This window comes from Haliaeetus albicilla, chromosome 4 (genome assembly GCF_947461875.1).
Source record: "Haliaeetus albicilla chromosome 4, bHalAlb1.1, whole genome shotgun sequence".
Taxonomy (NCBI): domain Eukaryota; kingdom Metazoa; phylum Chordata; class Aves; order Accipitriformes; family Accipitridae; genus Haliaeetus; species Haliaeetus albicilla.
Window position 1 is genome coordinate 27,275,158 of NC_091486.1, and position 20,534 is coordinate 27,295,691.

The 20,534-nt window shown below is 38.0% G+C and overlaps 1 protein-coding gene across 9 annotated transcripts in view; it reads right to left on the reverse strand.

Moving 5' to 3' along the window:
• The window catches only part of ZNF385B (zinc finger protein 385B), a 179,503-nt gene that overhangs the window by 7,947 nt on the left and 151,022 nt on the right, over positions 1-20,534 (reverse strand). For all 9 annotated transcript variants that reach the window (XM_069781574.1, XM_069781575.1, XM_069781577.1 and 6 more), the window contains one exon: positions 17,871-18,033. In XM_069781574.1, the coding sequence (XP_069637675.1) occupies positions 17,871-18,033 (163 nt within the window). The remainder of the gene's footprint in view (positions 1-17,870; positions 18,034-20,534) is intronic.

Consider the following 20,534-nt stretch of genomic DNA (forward strand, 5'->3'; position numbering starts at 1 on the left):
CTGGGGTGGACCCCCGGCCCCAGAGGCTGCCTTGGGCGGCACCTGCACCGCTCGTGCTCCGGCCCGCAGCCCCTGACCTCCCTGTTCAAACCACCTGCAACAAGAGGGAGCAGATTTTTACTTCTTCGCTTTGCCATCAAGCGTCTGTGGAGTGAGATCCTGAGCAATGGAGTAAGATCCATTTTACACAGGCCACCAATTACCATCGCAGAGTGATGGTTTTCCATCGCCGAATTTAACAGCTGTGAAAAATGACAGATTTCATTTCCCACCTCTCACTCAGCCGGCCACCAGCCGATGTAGTACGTCAATTTTTAAAATATTCCCTAGATTTACGGTGTTTTCACTATTCATAATACAAAGCAATTCTAGAGTATATAATGTGTAACAAGCTAACAAGAAAACTTCTAGAAAACTAGAGAGAAGTTACCAGCATCCAGCTGGGCTCAATTCTGCCAGTATCGCAGCTTTTGGGAAGAACTGCAGTTCATATAATAATTCCATCATTTGGAAAGCTTCCTGACACAAATAAGCTCTTCATCCATGGGGATGTATAAGGAGAGACATACGCCCCTCTATGAATTAATGTTTCCTTCCACCATTCTAAATGCTTAATGCAGAACATCTTCAAAGATCATAATTGTAAGGCTATTATGCAGTTTAACTCCCACAGAAAGTACACGGAGCTAAGTGCATATTTGTCACTGCAGAGGGGCCAGAATTGGGTTTTCCTGGCTTCTAAAATCAGAAAATTGCACTTCTCCAAATGGGCTTTTGATAACAGCTTATTGTTTTCAATCCACAGAATTCAAAACACCATTACTTACAGTTTTATGTTTGAGACAGAAATGCCAAGTATTCAACTGTGCAAAGCACAGGAAATGCAAATCGCATGTATATACAAAGCATATACAAAGAAGACAACTCTTTTATTTGTACTTATAGCACAGAGCTAACAAATAATATCTCCATGCAGAAATCAGAAATATAACTGTTAATGCCTGCACGCATATACTTACTTCCAAACTGTAATCACTGTATAAAATACATGTGGACCGTTAGATGCAGCTGTAGGATTATAGTCCTCTCGCTACTTCTGAAGGAAGTATTATTGAGAATTGTCTCAATTTTGCTCTGATTTCCACCTGGGCCAAGCCCACGGAGCCTAACAGAGCCAGCCAGAGACTGAACAAGTGCATGAGTGAGTCCATCCTGCCCAGGACCAGGGACGCGACGGCTTCTGCTGCACAGCTCAGCAGAGCACGGCTGGAAGCAGGAGACCATGGCGGTACCAACCTCCTCCCAGAAAACTGTAGCTGTGGCTCAAGCTAAGTCAGGGTGTACTGGCTTTGTGTGGCAAGGTTTTGGTAGGGGGGGGTGTTACAGGGGTGGCTTCTGTAAGAAGGTTGAAATGCTCACATCGTAACTCACATGCAAGAGGTTCATTTAAAATCTAACCTGTACTGTTGCACTGTATCTATGTTCTTTTTCTACATAGAAAGGCCATATTTCATCTGTGTTAAATTCCTGTCTTTAAATTAAGTCTCCCCTTTTCCTCAAGACTCCAGAGAAGTAAATCAATGGTTGATTTCATGTTCTTACTGAAGCCTGAATTTATTTTGAAATAGAGCCCAAGGAAAAAATAAAGCAAGCTAATTAAGTATTGCTTTGGGCTCAGTAATATCAATGCTCTTGTTGCCTACTTACATTGTTTCAATTCTGCTTTGAAGTTGTTTTCACATATTTCTGGTTGTTTGCCTTATGTTTGTGTCAGCACCATGTTAAAATTCAAGACTTAGTTGTCTAATTAGCACTGTCTCATTTCAGCTGTATGTACCAAAGTCCGGACACAATGCAGGATAACATCTGACAGGTTCAAATCTAACAGGTTCTAGCTTCCAGTGCAAGACCAGCTGAAGTGATTTACCGACCTTTGCAGGTCATGCGACTCTCACTACAGCTGCAACGGCATAATCTATAGGACGTACCCATTAATGCTGAAATCCTAGTCCAGCTAAGCGAATGGGTTTTGCCATAGCTCAAAAAGGGGAAAAAATGTTACCATAAAACTTCTTCCCTCTGACTATCAGCCTGCATCTCTTCAGTCGTTTTCTTTCCTGGTAAACAACTGAATGTGAACGCTCTGTCCCAGCTCATAGTTCAGTGATAATACAGTCCATGCAGAAAGCAAAAAGAATATTATTTTTTTTATCCCCCTAACCATGCCATTACGCAGTTTGGTTTATAAGGCACCTTTAGGAGACTTCACTTGGCTTACTTTGTGATTTGTGTGAGGTGTTTACAATTTTATAACATATATATATTTGCACATTATAAATTTGTATTTTAAAATGATCTCTTACCACACTAAAATGTGCCTATAGGTATTGCTTTCTACAGCTAAGAAATAACTTTTTACTTTCTGAGAGAGAGTGATGATTTTGGTGCATGTTAGGCAAAGTTCTAATTTGGACTTCGTGATGAAAATATACATGCTATTTTCAATAGAAAAGTAAATTAAAATTCAGATCCTTAATTCAGAATTGAGATTCTTAATAAAAATAAAACCAAGGAGAATTCTAAACCTCATTGTCGTGGTTTAACCCCAGCCGGCAACTAAGCACCACAGGGCTGCTTGCTCACTCCCCCCAGTCAGTGGGATGGGGGAGAGAATAAAAAAAAAAAGTAAAACTCGTGGGCTGAGATAAACACAGCTTAATAGGATGGAAAATGAAGAAGAAAACAATAACAATGACAATAATAATGATTTTAAAATGACAATAATAATAATAACAAAAGAATTAGAATATACAAAAGAAGCAAGGCACAATGCAATTGCTCACCACGTGCCAAAATGCCCAGTCAGTCCCCAAGCAGCGATCCACCCTCCCCCAGCCAACTCCACCCAGTTTATATACTGGGCATGACGTCTCATGGTATGGAATACCCCTTTGGCCAATTTGGGTCAGCTGCCCTGGCTGTGTCCCCTCCCAACTTATTGTGCCCCTCCAGCCTTCCTGCTGGCTGGGCATGAGAAGCTGAAAAATCCTTGACTTAGTCTAAACACTACTTAGCAACAACTGAAAACGTCAGTGTGTTATCAACATTCTTCTCATACTGAATCCAAAACATAACACTATACCAGCTACTAGGAAGAAAATTAACTCTATCCCAGCCAAAATGAGGACACTCATGTATAAATCTAGAAATTCAAATAATAAAGGTTTTCTGTATTGATAATACTCATTGCTACTTACACCCCACAACATGCCTATCCGCCCAGTTTTTATCACTGAAGACACAGGAAACCTAACCTTGCAATAAAATTCTGTTTCACAACAGCTCGTTCAAATAGCAAATGAAATTGAAAGATTATCCAAGGTAAAGATGATACATGTGATACACTTGCAGGAGTGCTTTCTAACACGTATGCTAAAAGCTTTTAGATACGGAGTTCTGCTACGATCCTAATGACCCTTGCGAAACTGTCACATTCTTTTTCTGCCTGTTTGTAGTAAATAAATAAACCTGCTCTTACCGACACAGTAACAGAAGAAATAATATTTCGATTACTGCAAATATATATTTTCTCTCTGTGTGTGTGTGTTAAAAAGTATAGCTTTACACCTGCCTGCCTCTCCGCCAGAAGCTGGGACCATTACCCACGACTTGTGCCGAAGGCTGAGCAGACGGACAGACAAGGACCCCGGGACAGAGGACAGCCTCCCAGAGCGGCGCTGGCTGCCATGGAGGCAGCTCCCCCCTGGGAAGAGACCATGCCATGTTTATAACCACCCACTGCCAGGCTTCAGCTTCACACCTTTCCTTGTGCCAGGTCCTTCACTGCATCCTCCAGCTGCAGGCACCGAACAGCAGCTATACACAAAGTACTCACAACAGAAGGGCAGCACAGACATTGCAAAGTGGCCACTGCTGCTCTACACAACCCTACACCGAAGCTCTTTTGAGAGATTTGCTCATTTCCTGTCCTAGAAATAGAGATTAGTTTTTATAATTCTTCCACCTGCCTGCACAACCAAACATATTGCCAGCTTAGAAAAGAGCATAATGGAAAAACTATTTTCAGCAGTCTAGCTATTTATTATTCTCCTTCGTAAAGGTAAGAAAATTGTAAATACTTGTGCTCCTTTTCCTCTTGAAAAACCTGAAGGAAAGAGCCATGCCATTTCCAATGCCATTTCCAGCCTAAAGCAGCTACATTAGGAGAAACACAGCAACAAAATAATTTACTGTATAACTCGATCACTGCATGGTTATCAAGGCTATGCAGCTGGCGAGCAGAATTGATGCATGGTTAGGTACAAATCCTTTGTGGTGGTATGTTACAATACCACATCACTACTGAAAGAATGACTTTTTAAAACATGGACAGCTTGATGACCCTGAACACCTTCAATTAATTTCTGACTATGCCACTTCCTATGGTAACTAAAACCAAAAGTGATTTCTTGAAAGGGTTTATGGGTTTTTTATGGGTTACTAGAAATGTGCTGGATTGTCTTATGATAGCCTTGAATTCACATAAGTTGTGTTACAGGGAACTGGTATTAGTTTTAACTGTTGATTTTGGAGAGTAATTGAGACTTTGAGGTAAAGTGAGCATGTCTCCCAAACCAGTAGAGCTCTACTGAGGGAAACAGATTTTCAGGTTCTCCCTATAATTTCAACAGCTCCAAATACGCCTATGAATATTGGGCTGCATTAACCAATCTTTGAGGCATACAGTGATTACAGAATGAGAAGAGGAAATCAATCAGATTGTCAGACTATTGTATAAATGCTCTTTCCCTCATCAAAGGTAAAATCAGTTGCATTAATTACAGCTGTATACAATCCAAGAAGTTTCGCTGAAAAGCTTATCACTGTAACTAAATTGGCATCAATAAACACAAAGTAAAAATGTGTTCATTGAAAAATAAAATTCTCAGTTAAAATCTGACATGTTAGATGCTTGGCACATCTGACATAAAACTAAAAAGTGACACTTATTTCCCACTACATTTTTTCTTCCGACACTTCTTTATAAAATATGCCCATTGACAATGCTGAAGAGAGGCAGGTTACTTGATATTACTAAAATCTATCATTTGACCTTGCTGTTCTAAGCTTTCTGCACACAGAACAATAAGGTGGTCCCCAGATGAAGCGATTTTCAGTATAAGAGCAGAGATCACAGCTGCAGACAGACAGGTATGAAATCACAAAAGAGACAGAACAACCGGTCACCAGCACAGGCACCAGTGTGGCAGCCAAACTTGTCACGAGCTTTTTTCTGTTTTTCAATCCATCACAGAGAAAGAGAAATTTTCTGAGGTGAGAGCAACAGAAGTTAAGTTTGGCAGCTGTTTGCAGGGAGCATTTTACAAATCGGACCAGGAAAAGTGGCAAGCTGGTTTCAATGGCTGATGGGTGGTAGGTGCAGGTCAGCATCTTGAAAGTACATTACAAAAGACATACAAAGGTATGGAGAGCTTTAAGAGTGAAGGACATGAAGAATCTGGAGAGAGAAAAATCAGTAGCTTTAGCTGTACCACAGAAATATTGTAACAAAATTTGCAGCATTTAAAATAAAAATGTGAAAGTAGAGAGATGTCGAAGAGGTTACAAGCCTGGCTCTAAGTAATTAACGGAGATGTTAAGAAACCATGACAAAATAAAATCAAGGTGAGGAAAACTTATTTAGCCACACTGTACTTCAAGGACTGCCTAAACAAACCTTAGGATCTACCCTGGGACACACGTCTGGAGCAGAGAGAGAGGACCCACAAGTCATCATATTGGAAAAAATAGTTGCTGTACATCTCTTTGCCCTGAAATAAGATATGGAGGGAGAAGATGATCAGTGACTGAGTTAACAGAAGGACAAGAAGGGCCTCCTTCAATATATTAGCAGAAAAGCTACTAAATAGAAAGGCAGACAAATAGCTCCAGTAAGAAAAGCAGGTTTCAAAACATTGTTCTGCACAGAAAGTCTTATCTTCTGCTGGCCCACTCTGCTATAAAGGAATAAAGCATGCACTTACACAATTAATTATCTTTTTTTATGAAGAAAAAGATGAACACTATGAGTAATATATGCCATAAAGGCAATAGCAGGAAAGCAATTAAGTCACTAGTGGTCACAACCTTTACAGCATTTGTAAGCACTCTGTTCTGCATCTCAGCATCACTCAAAAAAACCAACAAAGAGCCTTAGATTATTTCTTGACACTCATTAAGACAGAGTTAGCTAACTTTGATAAGGGATTTCAAAATCTTTTTTGTTTTATCTCCACATTTGCTGAATAATGAGACTCTAATGGCTGTCAGACAAAATACCTACTTTCTCACCAGTTGTGCAGTCTACTGAGAAATGAGGCTGAAAAACCCGTAGGGCTCTGTTCTAGAAAAATTCCACTGCAAACCTACATGCAAATCAGACAGCACAGTGCATCTATTAACCCTTTAGTTACCTTTAGTTTTTGTAAAATGTTCTTTTTCTTGTACTTCAGGCCTGTCTGAAAAACGGCTATGTTTATTATAATGAAAGGTTGTTACATGAAATAAATCTGTTTGACACATTCTAAAGAAAACCAATTTTGCTTCCATACAAAGATGAGAAACAAATGGAAGCTATAAATATAAAGCTTTTCATCTCAAACACAAATGTGCGCTGAAATAAGCTACAACATATTTTCTCAAGATACTGAAGCTACATTAGGAAACGTCTGGATGGCTCTGCAATATTGAGTGAACTCTGTAGCTAGACTGATTATTTGATTAACTGCATCACTACTCTCCTACGGGCTGAGCTGAAGTATCTTTTTCATTTCAGAAATATTGCTTGTTTGGCTATGGTACAACAGTGTTGTTGATACTTAATTTCTTAGATATTTTATTTCTGATTTGGCATACCAAAGACTCCAGGGAATTTTCTTACAAAGGAACCTGTCATTTTTTCAGAGTACAAACTATTTGCAACTGATCAGATTAAAGATGTAATGTTACAAAGGTTTGGTTTTGAAATTTTGGATGGGTTTAATTTTTATGAAAGCAGACTGATGAGAATTAGAAAATATTCAGAAGTACACACGGTTCTGCAATGGTAAATTCTTGCCCTGCAAAATCTATTTCTGTACCTATTTGTACACCTTCCTGACCAGAGAGCGCCTGCTGCTCTGACTACTGGCGTGTCTGAGATGACCCCACTGTATCACCAACAATTTTTAGTCAATCCCTTGCATAGTTGGGGATTCTTGAGGAATTGGTTTTGGTTTGTTGGCTGGTGTTTTAGATCTGTTTTACGGACCAAGATCAAGAAAAATCCGGGTGGACTCACCAAGCAGAAAAGATAAAAGAAAAAAGGCACTCACATTTCAAAAGTCTCTTACTTAATGTTTCAACACAATGCAATTTCTCTGTGCATAAGTAAGAGGAACAAGAAGGGTTGATTCTGCCCTGTTAGCCAAATGCAGAAGTGTACATACTAGGTCTGGAGCAAACAAACTAACTTCTAACGCTTACTTGAAGCAACTTGCGCTGTGCAACCACTTCACCTGCTCATCTTCAATTCTGCTTTTTTACAGAATGCAGGTTATATCAGACTTTTCTTTTCCTCATTTGAAAAGAGACTAATACAATTCCCCCCCTTTTACAATATTTAGACTGAATAGGGTGAACAGCTAACTATGGTAAATGCGGTGTGTCAGTTCTGGAGAAACCAGCTTGTCTACAAACAAACACCTCGTACCCCCGGTATAGTAGGTTGGGAAAACTTTCTCTGGAAGTTTGTTCATAAAACTCAGCAAGATCAGTAGCACTATGCTGCCAGAAGTTGAAAACAAGGTGGTTCTAAGCAAGGGACACATAACAACACACAGCTAGCAAGGGTGAACATTAATTTAACAAGTATTCATAAAGTGAGACCATCCAACAGCTTAGTCTTCCTGGGTCCTGTTGCTGTATGTCTAGGCAAATTTACTTTAAACCTACCTTAACCTTTCATCTTTTCTAAGCTATGCCAGTCTGTATTGGCTGGAATGGAAAAATGCAAGAGTTGGAAAATTATCATACAGTTTGGGCAAAGTTTGAAATACAGTATAAATTCTGTTATTACAAAATGTGACTCATCTGGGTGAAAGTAAATGTTTTTGCTCATTAAATTTATTTTTTCCTGACACCAGAGATCTATTATTTTGTAAAAATTTTATATTCCCATTACAGACTCTGCCACATTTATTTTAGAGGTCCTGGAATGCAAACTTTCTATAGTACTGCATTGCCTTTTTAACATTTAATAATGTAGGAATCCTTAGAAAAATAACATTCAAAGATTACAATAAACATACTGTATTCTGCCCAGACATCCTTCACTTCTGCTTAAAAATGACTTGGTTCATCTTCTCAACTGTAAAAATAACATTGCCTCCTCCATCTATGAATCTGAAATGTATTACTAGAAACACATTTCACTTGTCATTTGTGAAAAAAAATCTTAGAATTCAACCCACAGCTGCTAAAATGCTTTGGAACTCAATACAAAATTTATGGGTGTCTAAATAAATGAATCAAGAAGAACTAACAATCTGCATGCAAGTACACCCTCGCGAGCCTGTGTCTGAACTACTTACTCGGTACTTGCCCAGGCAGAACTACCATTGAAGTCAACTATGAAACACTCATCTTCATTTCAGTTAAATTACATCTATAATTGTGCATTCTCCCTGACTTCTGTGGCAGGTTTTCCTGAGGACTGTATTTAGTCATGCCCTCAAGATTTGACAAATAAATTGCATTTCAAATATAACTTGTCTAACAGACACCAAAATATTTTCACTGTCCTTGAAAACAAGTAATAAGGAAATAATATGGAACCTATTGTTTGTATATATAAATTTTATGTTATAGGAAATGTAGCATATTTCTCATACCAAGTCAATAACACAGCAGCTGTAGAATTAAGGTGGGAAGGATGATAAAGAAAGATTTTTCAAAAGACCTATTTAAATGTCTGATGTGCCAGCCATGGATATTTTTGCTTTTGTTTTTGATTCAGGATCTCTGAACAATTCTGTATCAAAACCAACTCATCAACTTCTTGGTCTCAGAATTGCCTGCCATCCCCTAGCAATATGCATTTTTCCTTGTGTTCTAAATGCTGCTTGGATTTATGTTACAAAACCAAAGATAAGTATGAGTAAAAATAACATTTACCAAAAAATCCCAAATCAAGCCACACTATTGATTATGTGGAATTTGCCGGTAGACCAGCTTGTACTCACAGAGGTCTTTTCCTTTACGTAAATAGTTGCTGAGAAATACAGAAAAAAGCCACCAGCAAGACTGTTTTTCCCAACCATAAGTACATGTTTTCCAGAAAAAAAGGTTAAAAAATAGAACATTTATCTCATTTAGGGGCAAAACCAAAGCATCCTGGACCAACAGCATTGCGCCTGACCCATTCTTTTACATTTGGAGACTAAATTCACTCACTGGCTGAGAGAAAAGGAGGAAATTTAACTCAAATTTTACAGATTTGACACAGCCTTTAACTTTGGCACAACTGGAGAGACAAAACTCCATTCAGTTACCAATTGTATGAGTAACTGCCAGCATTCTGTTGTTTATTCTCTGATTATGTGATAAAACTAGATGTATGACATCAAAAGAATGCCCTTACTTCTTTAGCAATATATTTCTTTAATATGCTTCGTGAAAGTACTAGGTACAGATAAACCTATTCCTTCCAGGCTTGTTAAAAAAACTACAAAACCAACAGCTGCCTTTTTGGGGAGTTTTCCATTCTTATGGATTTAAAGGGCTAATTTCAGTCCTACGTAAATAAAGAGAACTTCCACTGATTTGAATTTCTTAGTCATCTAAAAACAAACCTAGGGCTTGGTTCACGAATTAATTTTTTTCTTAGGCAAGTAATACTGTCATTCATCATCAAAATAATAACCATCTTAAGGTGATAGAGGGGGATAGTTTATTTCTCTCATTTGCAATTTTTACAAAATCTCATTACATAACCCTCACTTTTTAGGGTACTTCTGGATCACCCTTCTTCCTAATGGAAAACTGCAAAGCAGATGAGTGACATTGGTATCTCAGTCTCAACTCTCTTTTTGCCAGCTGCTTCTTTTTTGTCCCACTTTCTCCTCTTCTCCATTTCCTTACCTGAAGACTCAAGAACTCTTGTAATAGTATGTTGTAAAGAAAATGATGAGTAAAGAATGATGTGATATGTAATAGTTCTGGTAGTGCCACCTCTCTGGTATTATGTCCTCTATGGAAATACACATACATACATTTGCTAGTAATTTTTGTTATTTCATATTCATCTTATTATCATTCCATTATCATTATCATTCTATCCCCCAAAAATCTTTGGATATTCAATAGGCACATAATTAGCAGAACAAACAAGAAAAATAGATGCCTGATTTCATAATATACAAGGTGCTGAAAGATTCAATGTATATAAATGGATTCATTAAATGACCTCATACACCTGGCGAAAAAAACCCACTAGCTGAGAACATCCCTGGCTCTGCTCCCACTGTCCAGCAACATTAGTAGAGTCAATCTTGCTTGGTCCAATGCCTATCTCTACCTCTCCCCAAAGTAAGAAAAACTTTGCATAATTTTAAGGATGCTAATGAAAAAATATGCAATGAAATTCCAGGTTTTAGAACTGGAATAAGTAAAAGTATTAGTGGTATACGGTTTTAATGACACAGGACACAAGAATGCTCAAGCACAGAGCACAGCACCCAAAAAGAGTTACTTCGTCTCACAATAAACTTTTGATGCAGAGCTTTTGCTTAAAATTACTGCAGGAGAAAAAGCTTACCATCTCCTCAAAACAAAATCCTGCTTGCATGTATTTCTGATTGATATAATAACTGGAGAAAGAAAAGACTGACCTTTTTCAATTTGAAGAGGAATTGCAACAGCTCATCAATGTAATTGTGTCAGCCGCAGGGCTTATTTTTCAGTTAATGGCACCTATGATCAGTTTTCAGTAGAGGTGCAGAATTTGATATGTGCTAGTTAGCATTATTATAGACAGACTGAAGAAACACCTGGAGCTCCCAGGAGTTTATCAACACCAAAATGTGCAGGACGACTGCTCTTCCATTCAGGTTGTAAGACACACATGGAAAGCTGAGGCTTGAATACCCACTTTTGAAAAGTATGAACAGTAAGGGTGACAGGGAAGAAGGTGTTTAAAGATCCAACCTGTTATAACGATTTCCTGTTAATAGACTTTGATCTGCTAATTATCCTTTTGGCTAACCTTTCATCCTAAGAGCATAAACCAAACAGCAACTTCCTGAAACAGCTACTGAAATAACCCACCAGAAAATGCCCAGAAGCTATTTATTACTAAATCCAGTACAGGCATTATGTGTGCCGCTGACAGTATATTTTACATATCAATACTGATAATACAATGTTCATGTAAATACATGCATGGTACTTGCAACAGTGTATCTGTGATGAATTTATGAGCATTTATTAATTCTATTTTATATTATCAACTATAAGTGCACTGCGGTCAAGCAGCAAATTCTATACTGTGCCTTCACCTCTGTTTTGGGGACAGTTTTAATGGGCAGCAATATAGGCTGATCTTCAGACGGCTGTGAAACACTGAATAAAAAGAGAACAAAACTTACCATCTTCAGAGGGTTTAATGAAAAAAAGCCCTTGAAATGACTCTCCTTGGTGGCTGAATTTGAATTTACTACTTAGTTGACCATAAACTAATGCCTTTATCTAACAGAAATATGCCAGTGCTTAGCAGGCACTATCTGAATACACATAGACACAGATGCATGATTATTTTAAAGAGTATAACTTCAGCAGAATTCCTTATGTAGGCCTAAATGTGAAGAACTGATGAGGCTCAACAGTAGCTTTTGATGGAGGCTAGACATAACGACAAGCATCTTTGAGGGGCACAAGACAGAACCTCTAAATATGGCTCATGGACACTGGGGGACAGCAAGCCAAACACATCGTTGTTGTGTTCCTCTCCTAGAGCCTCTCTCTTTCCCGGCCCCACCGTCAAAATTCAAGTTTGTCACAACACATTTTGAGGTCTAGAGGACTTGGGTACATTACAAAGAATCACAAGATTGAGGAATAAATACCCTAGAAACACCCTAAACTTTGAGGTTCTTATAACGATATCTGTATGACAAATAACCTAGAAATCCCCAGAACAGATATACCACAGTTCAGCTGTGGAGGCTCTGTGACTCTACCTCCTAGCTATTTCTGAAGGATTAACTAAAAAAGAAAGTTCATTGGAGCTATGTAAACAAGTCATTCCTTTAAAATGAGTGGAAAACTAGGTGATAAATGGAAATAAATGCTAAGGTGAAAAGGGATTTTGTTAAGAGAACTGGTATCATTTTTAGGATTACTCTAAGTACAGAGATGCATATGGAAAAGTTTAGAATTTAAGCATTGGCAGAAAGATTTTTAAAATAAGCAATGAAAGCAACATGACTAAGGGAGCGTTCTGATGGTGGACTTGCAAAATACGAACAGAGCCCTCCCTTGAGACCTTACACCTCATCGGTAGTTGATGAATAAACAGCACTCATAATTGGGACACTGGACAAATCCAACCCATTGTAATCTTCCTGAGTAAATGTGATTCAACATGTTGCACTCTATGAATAAAAAGAAAAACCACTCAGTTTTGTTGTCAAAGCACCTACAGAAAGCCCTTAAAGAACTAAAACCCACAGACAAGACCTCAAGGTCAACTTTCTAAGTCTGATAAAGCTTGGAGTTGCCAGTGCTGTCTAACAGGCCAACTAATTGCCATATGTCTACACGACATCAAGTGGCATTTATTAGGTCCATCAACATGTCTAGGCTGTTTTCAAAATGTGAGCTAGCCCATTTGGTGTCAGACACTGTACCACACTCTAGCATGACAACGTTCCCCAGAACAACCTCCAGCTGGTTTTAGTTATACAGCTGTAATGACTGGAATAACTCTTACAGGGCCCGAAAAGGATCGAGAAGCTGGCAAACAACTTTCCAGTCGCATTCCTTTCCTGCTGTCCTTGTCATACATAGCAGATCAGCAAGGACTACTCATATGCTGGAATATCATCACCATGACCCTTTGAACTGCTTGTTGAGCTGCCCTGAGATGTGGCTACAGAACAAAGCAGTAGTAAGCGGGGTCAGGATTTGAAACAGGGTCTACTATTTGGCCTAGTTAGGTGTGTAATGTTGCCTATTCCTGTACCAGCTTAACAAAAAGGAGTTTTCACAGAGAATGCAAAGGGTTTATCTGTCCCTACTAAGTCCCAAGTAGCAGAGATTTTTGCTCTTATTTGAACGAGGACTGAACTTAAAATGCCCATACCTATCATTTCACAAACAGCTCTCACTGGCACAAAGGAAATAGAGAATATACTGAATGGATCAAAGACAGAAAAAAAAATGACCTTACTTTTATAATCTGAAACCTGGTTTTGACTCTTTTGCATAGTTTAATAAAACAGTTGCATTTACTTCCTGATTTTTATATCAAAGCAAAATGCAAAGAAGGTGATACCACATCATCTGTCTGCTTCATTCTGAACTATTTATTTTGATTTGGAAGTATGATCAAAGAATCCCTCTTTGCTTGATAAGTAAACAGTGACATTTCAATCCAGTTATTATCATATGCATTCCTAAAAGACTCATCACTGTAAGCATCTAGACTATGCTGACCTGGGATCACAGACACCGTCTTCTGTTGCATTCTCAGAGCTATATTTAAAACACACTCTAAATATTGTAAGCTGTGTTATGTACTGGTTGCTACCCCTGCCCTTTTCTAAAGCAATGCCATACATATATGCCATACATACATGTATACTTCTGTGTGAAGCCATCCTGAAAATATTGGGCTTCCACAGGGATGGAAGGGAATCTTTTCCCCACGCGAAAGAGCAGCTCTCAGTGCTGTTAACACTCCTGTTCTGTAACCACATCTCAAAGCAGCTACAAAAAAGCTTGCAGTGTCACAGTAGTGATTTTCTAGCATATGAAACTATTCTATACCCATTACTAGACTTTTCCTGAATGGTTAGAGAAACTTTGTGGGAGACAGGTTATGAAAGGGTTCCCTGTGAAGGCCTCCAGGCTGCAAATACCCACCAGGACAAGCAGACATGACCCAACAAGAGGTAGGGGAACAACAACCTTGTCACACATCATCTGTGGCATTTTCTTTCCTGTCTGCAGAAACAGGGAACAGGATAGGATGGTGGTACTTACAAGTACCAATAAACAAGTATTTTCAAAATGGTGAAGAGTTGTCCACTTAGAAAATAAGATCGCATAGTAGTCTAATCATGTTAGGATGTAAAACTTGTGCAATCCAACCCATCAATATCCACTTACCTGAGGTTGCAGCCAACTCAGCATTACGGTACTATGGCTTTATCGTTACATGTTTGCTGATTATCAATTTACAAAAATAATTTCTGAGTCATGATGTATTATTAACATCAGCGGGGAAGACCACTCTCTCACAACTTGGGCATCATCATGCTCAGACTGAGTTCCAGTCACCCCTTTCCATTCGGCTGCGGCCACTCGTTGTCCACAGGAGACCACATTATTCTGGAAACTTCCCCAAAGACCTTAAAGATTAATTTAACTTTTGTAGCTCTACCAGCAGCCACACTTGTCAAGTTGAAAGGAACAGCTGTAGAGAGACCACTGCATCATAAGTTTTGAAAAATAAGGACTGGATGAATTTGGGTTTTGCCTTTGATCGAGTCATCACACAAGCTGAGCTAACAGTGAAATTATTTTTCCTGTTACTAATACAATAGTGACTTGTGACAAATAAGTGTTTTGGATCTCATGCTTTGTCTGACCCACAGAAGACACGGCTCTGTAGCAAACTTAACTTGACATTTTAGTTCAACATATAGCAACTGTTCAGTCTGGAGAGCTCCAGATCATTCATCATTATGTCACTCAAAATGACAGCACATCAAAAAGGCTGCTAGTTGTGCCGGTTGTGTCCTTTTATTAGCAGACCTACATAAGAGAACAATAAATTCAGTTTATCAGTTTACTATAATACTCCCTACCCATTCTGCACTAATACCAGTAGAAGTACAGCAGATAACAAAGAAACACAAGAACTTAAAACTGCTTTCTCTGTTCAGCTGCTCATTCTCGTCTTCCATACTCAAGAAAAGGACACCAGGAATGACTTAATTCTTGATAAACATTTCTCAGGAACTTAGCAATTCTCCAAAGTACAATGGCTAAACAACAGCTCCACAGGTGGTGGAATTTAATTCCCTTCCTTGATTCCATTTAGCCCCTACCTTATGTCCTTCTAATGCAAGTTTTTCAGGCCTACACCACACATACACACTCTGAAATCCCCAGTCCTGAAGGCAAACATAGTGCCTGGCCAGTCAGGAGGACAAGCAAAACAGAGCTCACACAGCAGCATCTCTCAGGATGAACCATGGCTTCTCTTCCACCTAGGTGCAAATTTTCATCAAAATTTAGGAGTTTCATTAAAACCTCTTCATCTCATGAATTTTTTTTGACACTAGGCAATACAGTCAAAGTTTTGAAGGGGTCAGAGAATAACAGAGATAAGGATAGGTGATGTGACTGTAAGTCTCATTTCCTCTGGAAATCAGGATAAAAAAACAAGACCACAAATATACACACGAACTGAAACTCTTAGTATCAGAAATCTTTTAAGGAAAACTAAAATATACCTGTAGATTTAATATATAGTAACAATCCATTTCTCAGAGAACAAAACCTGTGTTAAAATACTCAGAAAAAATGGTATCAGTTAATTTGCTCCAAGGCAAAAAAACCCCCGCCACTGATTCCCAGAAGCAACATAGTGATTGCTGTAACCGCAATAAGCATTATGTTAAAGAGCTAAACATATGTTAAAGAACAGATGAACAATAGCCTCTGTAAGGGAAAGTGTAGCTGAACAAAATTATGGTTTGGTTTCAAGCCCATAGCCTGGTAAAAACCCAGTCTCCAAGCCATTCCCCACCTCTGCGACCAGCATTCCCTGTGCATATGGAGAATTTGCCACTCCAGGTTAAGGTTTTTGTCCTCCCAAACATCCCATCCGCAATCTCCTGTAAAGCAGCAACAGGCTCTGAGGAGCCTCCCCTCCATAGAGAACCCCACTGTTCTCCTAACGGGAAGAAAGGGTTTAACTAAATCGCCACTGTGATTTATTTTTAATGTAGAAATGCTTGCAGTGGTATAATCCAACAGACACAGATGGTAATCTGTCTAATTTGTGCAGAGTAATTAATAGCATAAACAACACACTGTCAAAACAGGGCAATATAAAAATATCAAAAGCACGTTTCCCTTGTCATTGATCAGATTATTTTATCAAAAACTGAATGTAGACATGTGAATTATTTTAGGTATATTGCACAGAGAAGAAAATTGAGTCACCGACAGATCTCATGGTCTGGCAAAGGAAACACAAGACAGATCCAGACTTATGGAATAGATGACAGAGTTTGTAAAAGATGCTGAAACTTTTGTTATTTGGCCCTCAGCCTTTGGCACAGGCAGGGGAGTGCATGATACAAATACATTATCACAGAATGCATTCTTAACATACTAAATCCTCTAAAGTTTGAACTGATATCTTACTTAAGCATTTGTCTGAGTTCTTACAGTTTACACCTGGAGCAGTAAGCTACTTTAACCAAAGCTATTTTTCATATTTCAGAGAGTAAAATATTTATCAAGTATTTTAAATCTCTTTCCATTCAATAGTCCACATTTTATTTAGATAAATAGTAGCTTGCTACTGTTTTATAGTAACATGGCTTGTTTACCTGAAGATGCTACTTGGATTCATGTTATCTCTCTCAAACCTAAAATGTGATTTGCTAGGTGAACCAACACAAAATTTGGGGCCCATTGTCATTGCTAAGGACCCAGACAAAGACAGTTTTGGCACTGCTGTGAAGAGAGCAGAATGACAAGTAGCCAGTGATATGAATTTTTTTTTTTTTTTTTTTTTTTTTTTTTTTTTTTTGGTGCATGTGTCAGAAAACTGTCTGTCATTCACCTTACGGCATCTGAGTCAAGCTCAGCTCCAGTGAAGAGGATAATAAATGGCTACCAAGGCAGAAGCAAATTTATCAGAAGCAGTCTGTTAGACCAACAGATGGGTAGCCCACAGTAGGTGTTTTCTCCTGGATAACAAGTACAGTATTTCAGACTGTCATTTCAGGAAATTCTCCTGTTTCATTCAGTAACACAACACTGACAGAGCAGAAAGAGACTCAAGCAACTCCACTGCAATTAGTGTTACTGATCTTCCTCCAAGTACTAATGGGGCAGGGTGGGGGAAGAAGTGATGTTGAAGCACTAATGAGCTGTGGAAGTCAAGAAATATCCATGACACAAGGCTTCACTACATTTCTGTAGGTGTGTTTTCCTGTTTGAGTAATATCACCCTGTTCAGAAAGGAAAAATTTCTTACAAAGGTTTCCTGGGCTTTAGCTAAATACATACATCTCAGACTTGCCCCTCCACCCACATCCATCCATTATTATTGTTGTAGGAACAACATCCATACTTTATAAGAGTAAATTTCACAGGTTTAAAAAAAAAAAAAAAAAAGGCATTTTTAGGGACACCAGGTGTTTCACAGATGTGAAAAAGCACTTTGATAATATCAAACCAATCAATTCTGTACAAGAAAGTATAGTAAATAGTTTAGAAAACATCACTGTCATGCAACTAGATTATTTCGTACAAACAGCAAAAAAGGAGAAAATAAAGAATGTATAGAACAAAAAGTTTTCATTGACCTGATTTGTCAGAGATGTTGGCTGTGACTGGCGTGGTGGAGCAGCTTGAGTTAGCCTTTGCGCTGTCCTTGGAAGAACCAACTTTGGGTTTATTTTTCGTTGCCTCTAGTGCTTTGACCTTCTTGGCATGTTTACTTCCTTTGTAGTGGGCCTCGGCCTGGCTCTACAAAGGAGAACAAATCAGGCTCACTTTTTTCTGTATTTCTATATAACACAATGGATGACAAGGCAGAAAAGTGACACTTTCAATAGTAGGCACCATATTATTCCACCTAGAAAATTTTAGCAGCTTTATGCTAACAGTTTTCCTAGATGTAAGTTCTTATATATTCAAATAACAGGATTTTAATGAATGGCACATGTTTTCAGTAACTTGGAAAAAGAGGCTTTGAGATTATATAAAGCTCTTTCACTCCTAATGTAATTCTTTGCTTCTATGGTGTTTAAAGATTTAAAGCACTATACAAATGTAAACACATCCAACTGAGAAAGATGCTACTCAATTTTCATGTACTGTTCCCTAGTCTTTATTGCTTGTAGTTAAAAAGATGTACCATGCTGTAACATGATTAAATAATCCATTTTTTCCTTCTGTTTGATCCAGTACAGAAGTCATAGTATTTTCATCATTACACTAACAGCAATTGAAACAGGCATTAGTGACTTTACGACTTCACTATCAGATCAAGCAGGAAGGGTTAAAATGAAGAAACACCATACCTATAAATTTCAATAGACCCAAGTAAAACACAGAAAACTAAATGCTTATCTGTCTTGACTGTTTTATAAATTGCCTTGAATATTTTTTTCCAAACACTAAGAAAATTGGAACCTGAACAACAGGAAGGAGAGGGACTTATATTTATTACCTTTTTTTTTTTTCCCTTTTTTTTTTTTTCTCCTCAAGTGCTTTATATATAATGTACTCTTCTTGGTCTGCCCAAACAGAACAGTAGAAATATACTGAGAGGTAATGTTTACTTCACTTTTGTCTTAAAACTATCTTCAGAAATTAGGTCAATGTTTCTGATGTTGCACAGCTAAAGCTAGACACATAAATAAATGCCTGTTTTTTCACTGATTTTGAGTCCCCATTATTGTTCCTGACTCTACATAACCAGCTGCCTTGACAAATCAGGCCACTTTGTTAGGTGCAAAACTAAGGAACTACATGCTTAATACAAACTCCAAAGCTTGGAAATTTCAGCTAATGAATCTAAATGTTTTTCTTGACTTCTTAAGAAATTAACTTACCAAAAATGGGTAAGAAATGTAATTTTATACAAAACACAGTCTATTTTCATAACATTATACTATTCAGCAATAGCTTTGCACTATTAGGATTTCCAAACATCATTCTTAAAAATTATTTCAGACATACTACTAGGCACCTCTATTGAAGGTTACATATTAACTGAAAAAGTTAATATTGTAGTTTATTTCAAAGTAAAACACTCAGAGAAAGCATGCTTCATGACCACACCTTGGTACCTGGCATATAAAAACATCAGTGCAAGTAAACTTTTACTATGTTCATGCAAAAACACATTCTCTCTCCTCAGCTGACTAGGACTATTTTATTTAGTTCACTGTGTTAAATGAAGCGAGCCATGAAACAAGACACATGCTTTTTATAAAAAGCAACTATAACATTCAAGATGTTTGAATTCCATAAAGAATACTGCCATAATGAGGAAAATAGTTTTAAGATCAGCAGAAATAGACACTACAATAAAGTCACCTTGGGACAGCATGTAATAACAGTTTTATCATATGGTAGAGTGTAAAAAAAAAAAAAAATTATATGCACTGTAAAAACTGATGGGAGAACTGCCTTTAAAATAGAGGACTGAAGTTTGTATACACTGAAGCTTCTTAAGTGATTATACACCCTGTGAAACACAGTGCTTTCCACCTTGAAAGGGTAGTGCATGTGATGTGTTGTGGCTGAATCTTTTCTTTTATAGATTTCAGTAAGCAAGCATTCAGTAAGAAGGGCTGCTAGATAAGTTTTACTTAGAATACCTTTGAAATTGAGATTTTTTAAAAAAAACTTTATTATAAAACCAGTAAAGTCTCCTCATCAATTGCTATTAGACTATTTCTTGATTTTAAAACATCTGAAATAGTAACACGTCTACAAACACAATTTAAGGATTATAAAGAAACAACTAAATAGCTATACCACTACTACTATGTGCACTACTTAAAGGGACACTTGTCAACTTCTGGGTTGGACTTCTTCAGTTCCGAATGTGCGTAGAGGAGCACAGATCTGTTTGCACCCTGTTACGTCGATGGGCTTTACACAGGCACAGGAGTCTCACCCTGTCTCTCTCTGCCCTTGCTGGATTTTGTCCATTTCTCTTAAGTTTTGCTGTTGCTGCCTGATGCACTAGAAGGAGGGTTTGCCATCAACAAAATTAAATGGACTGTTCACATGCTACAGTGTACAAAAAGTGCAGCTAAAAATTGAGGTGTATATATATATATACCCTTTCCATTCCAATAGTTCTAACTTTAAATAATAGCAAATGCAAGATTTTCCACTCAAGCATTCTCAAGTTGATGATGTCCCTTTAAATATTTGAACTCTATGCTCTGCGCATATGTGTGCTGTTGATAGGATCATATGCTGCCTGAGGCCAAAGCTATAACATAAGA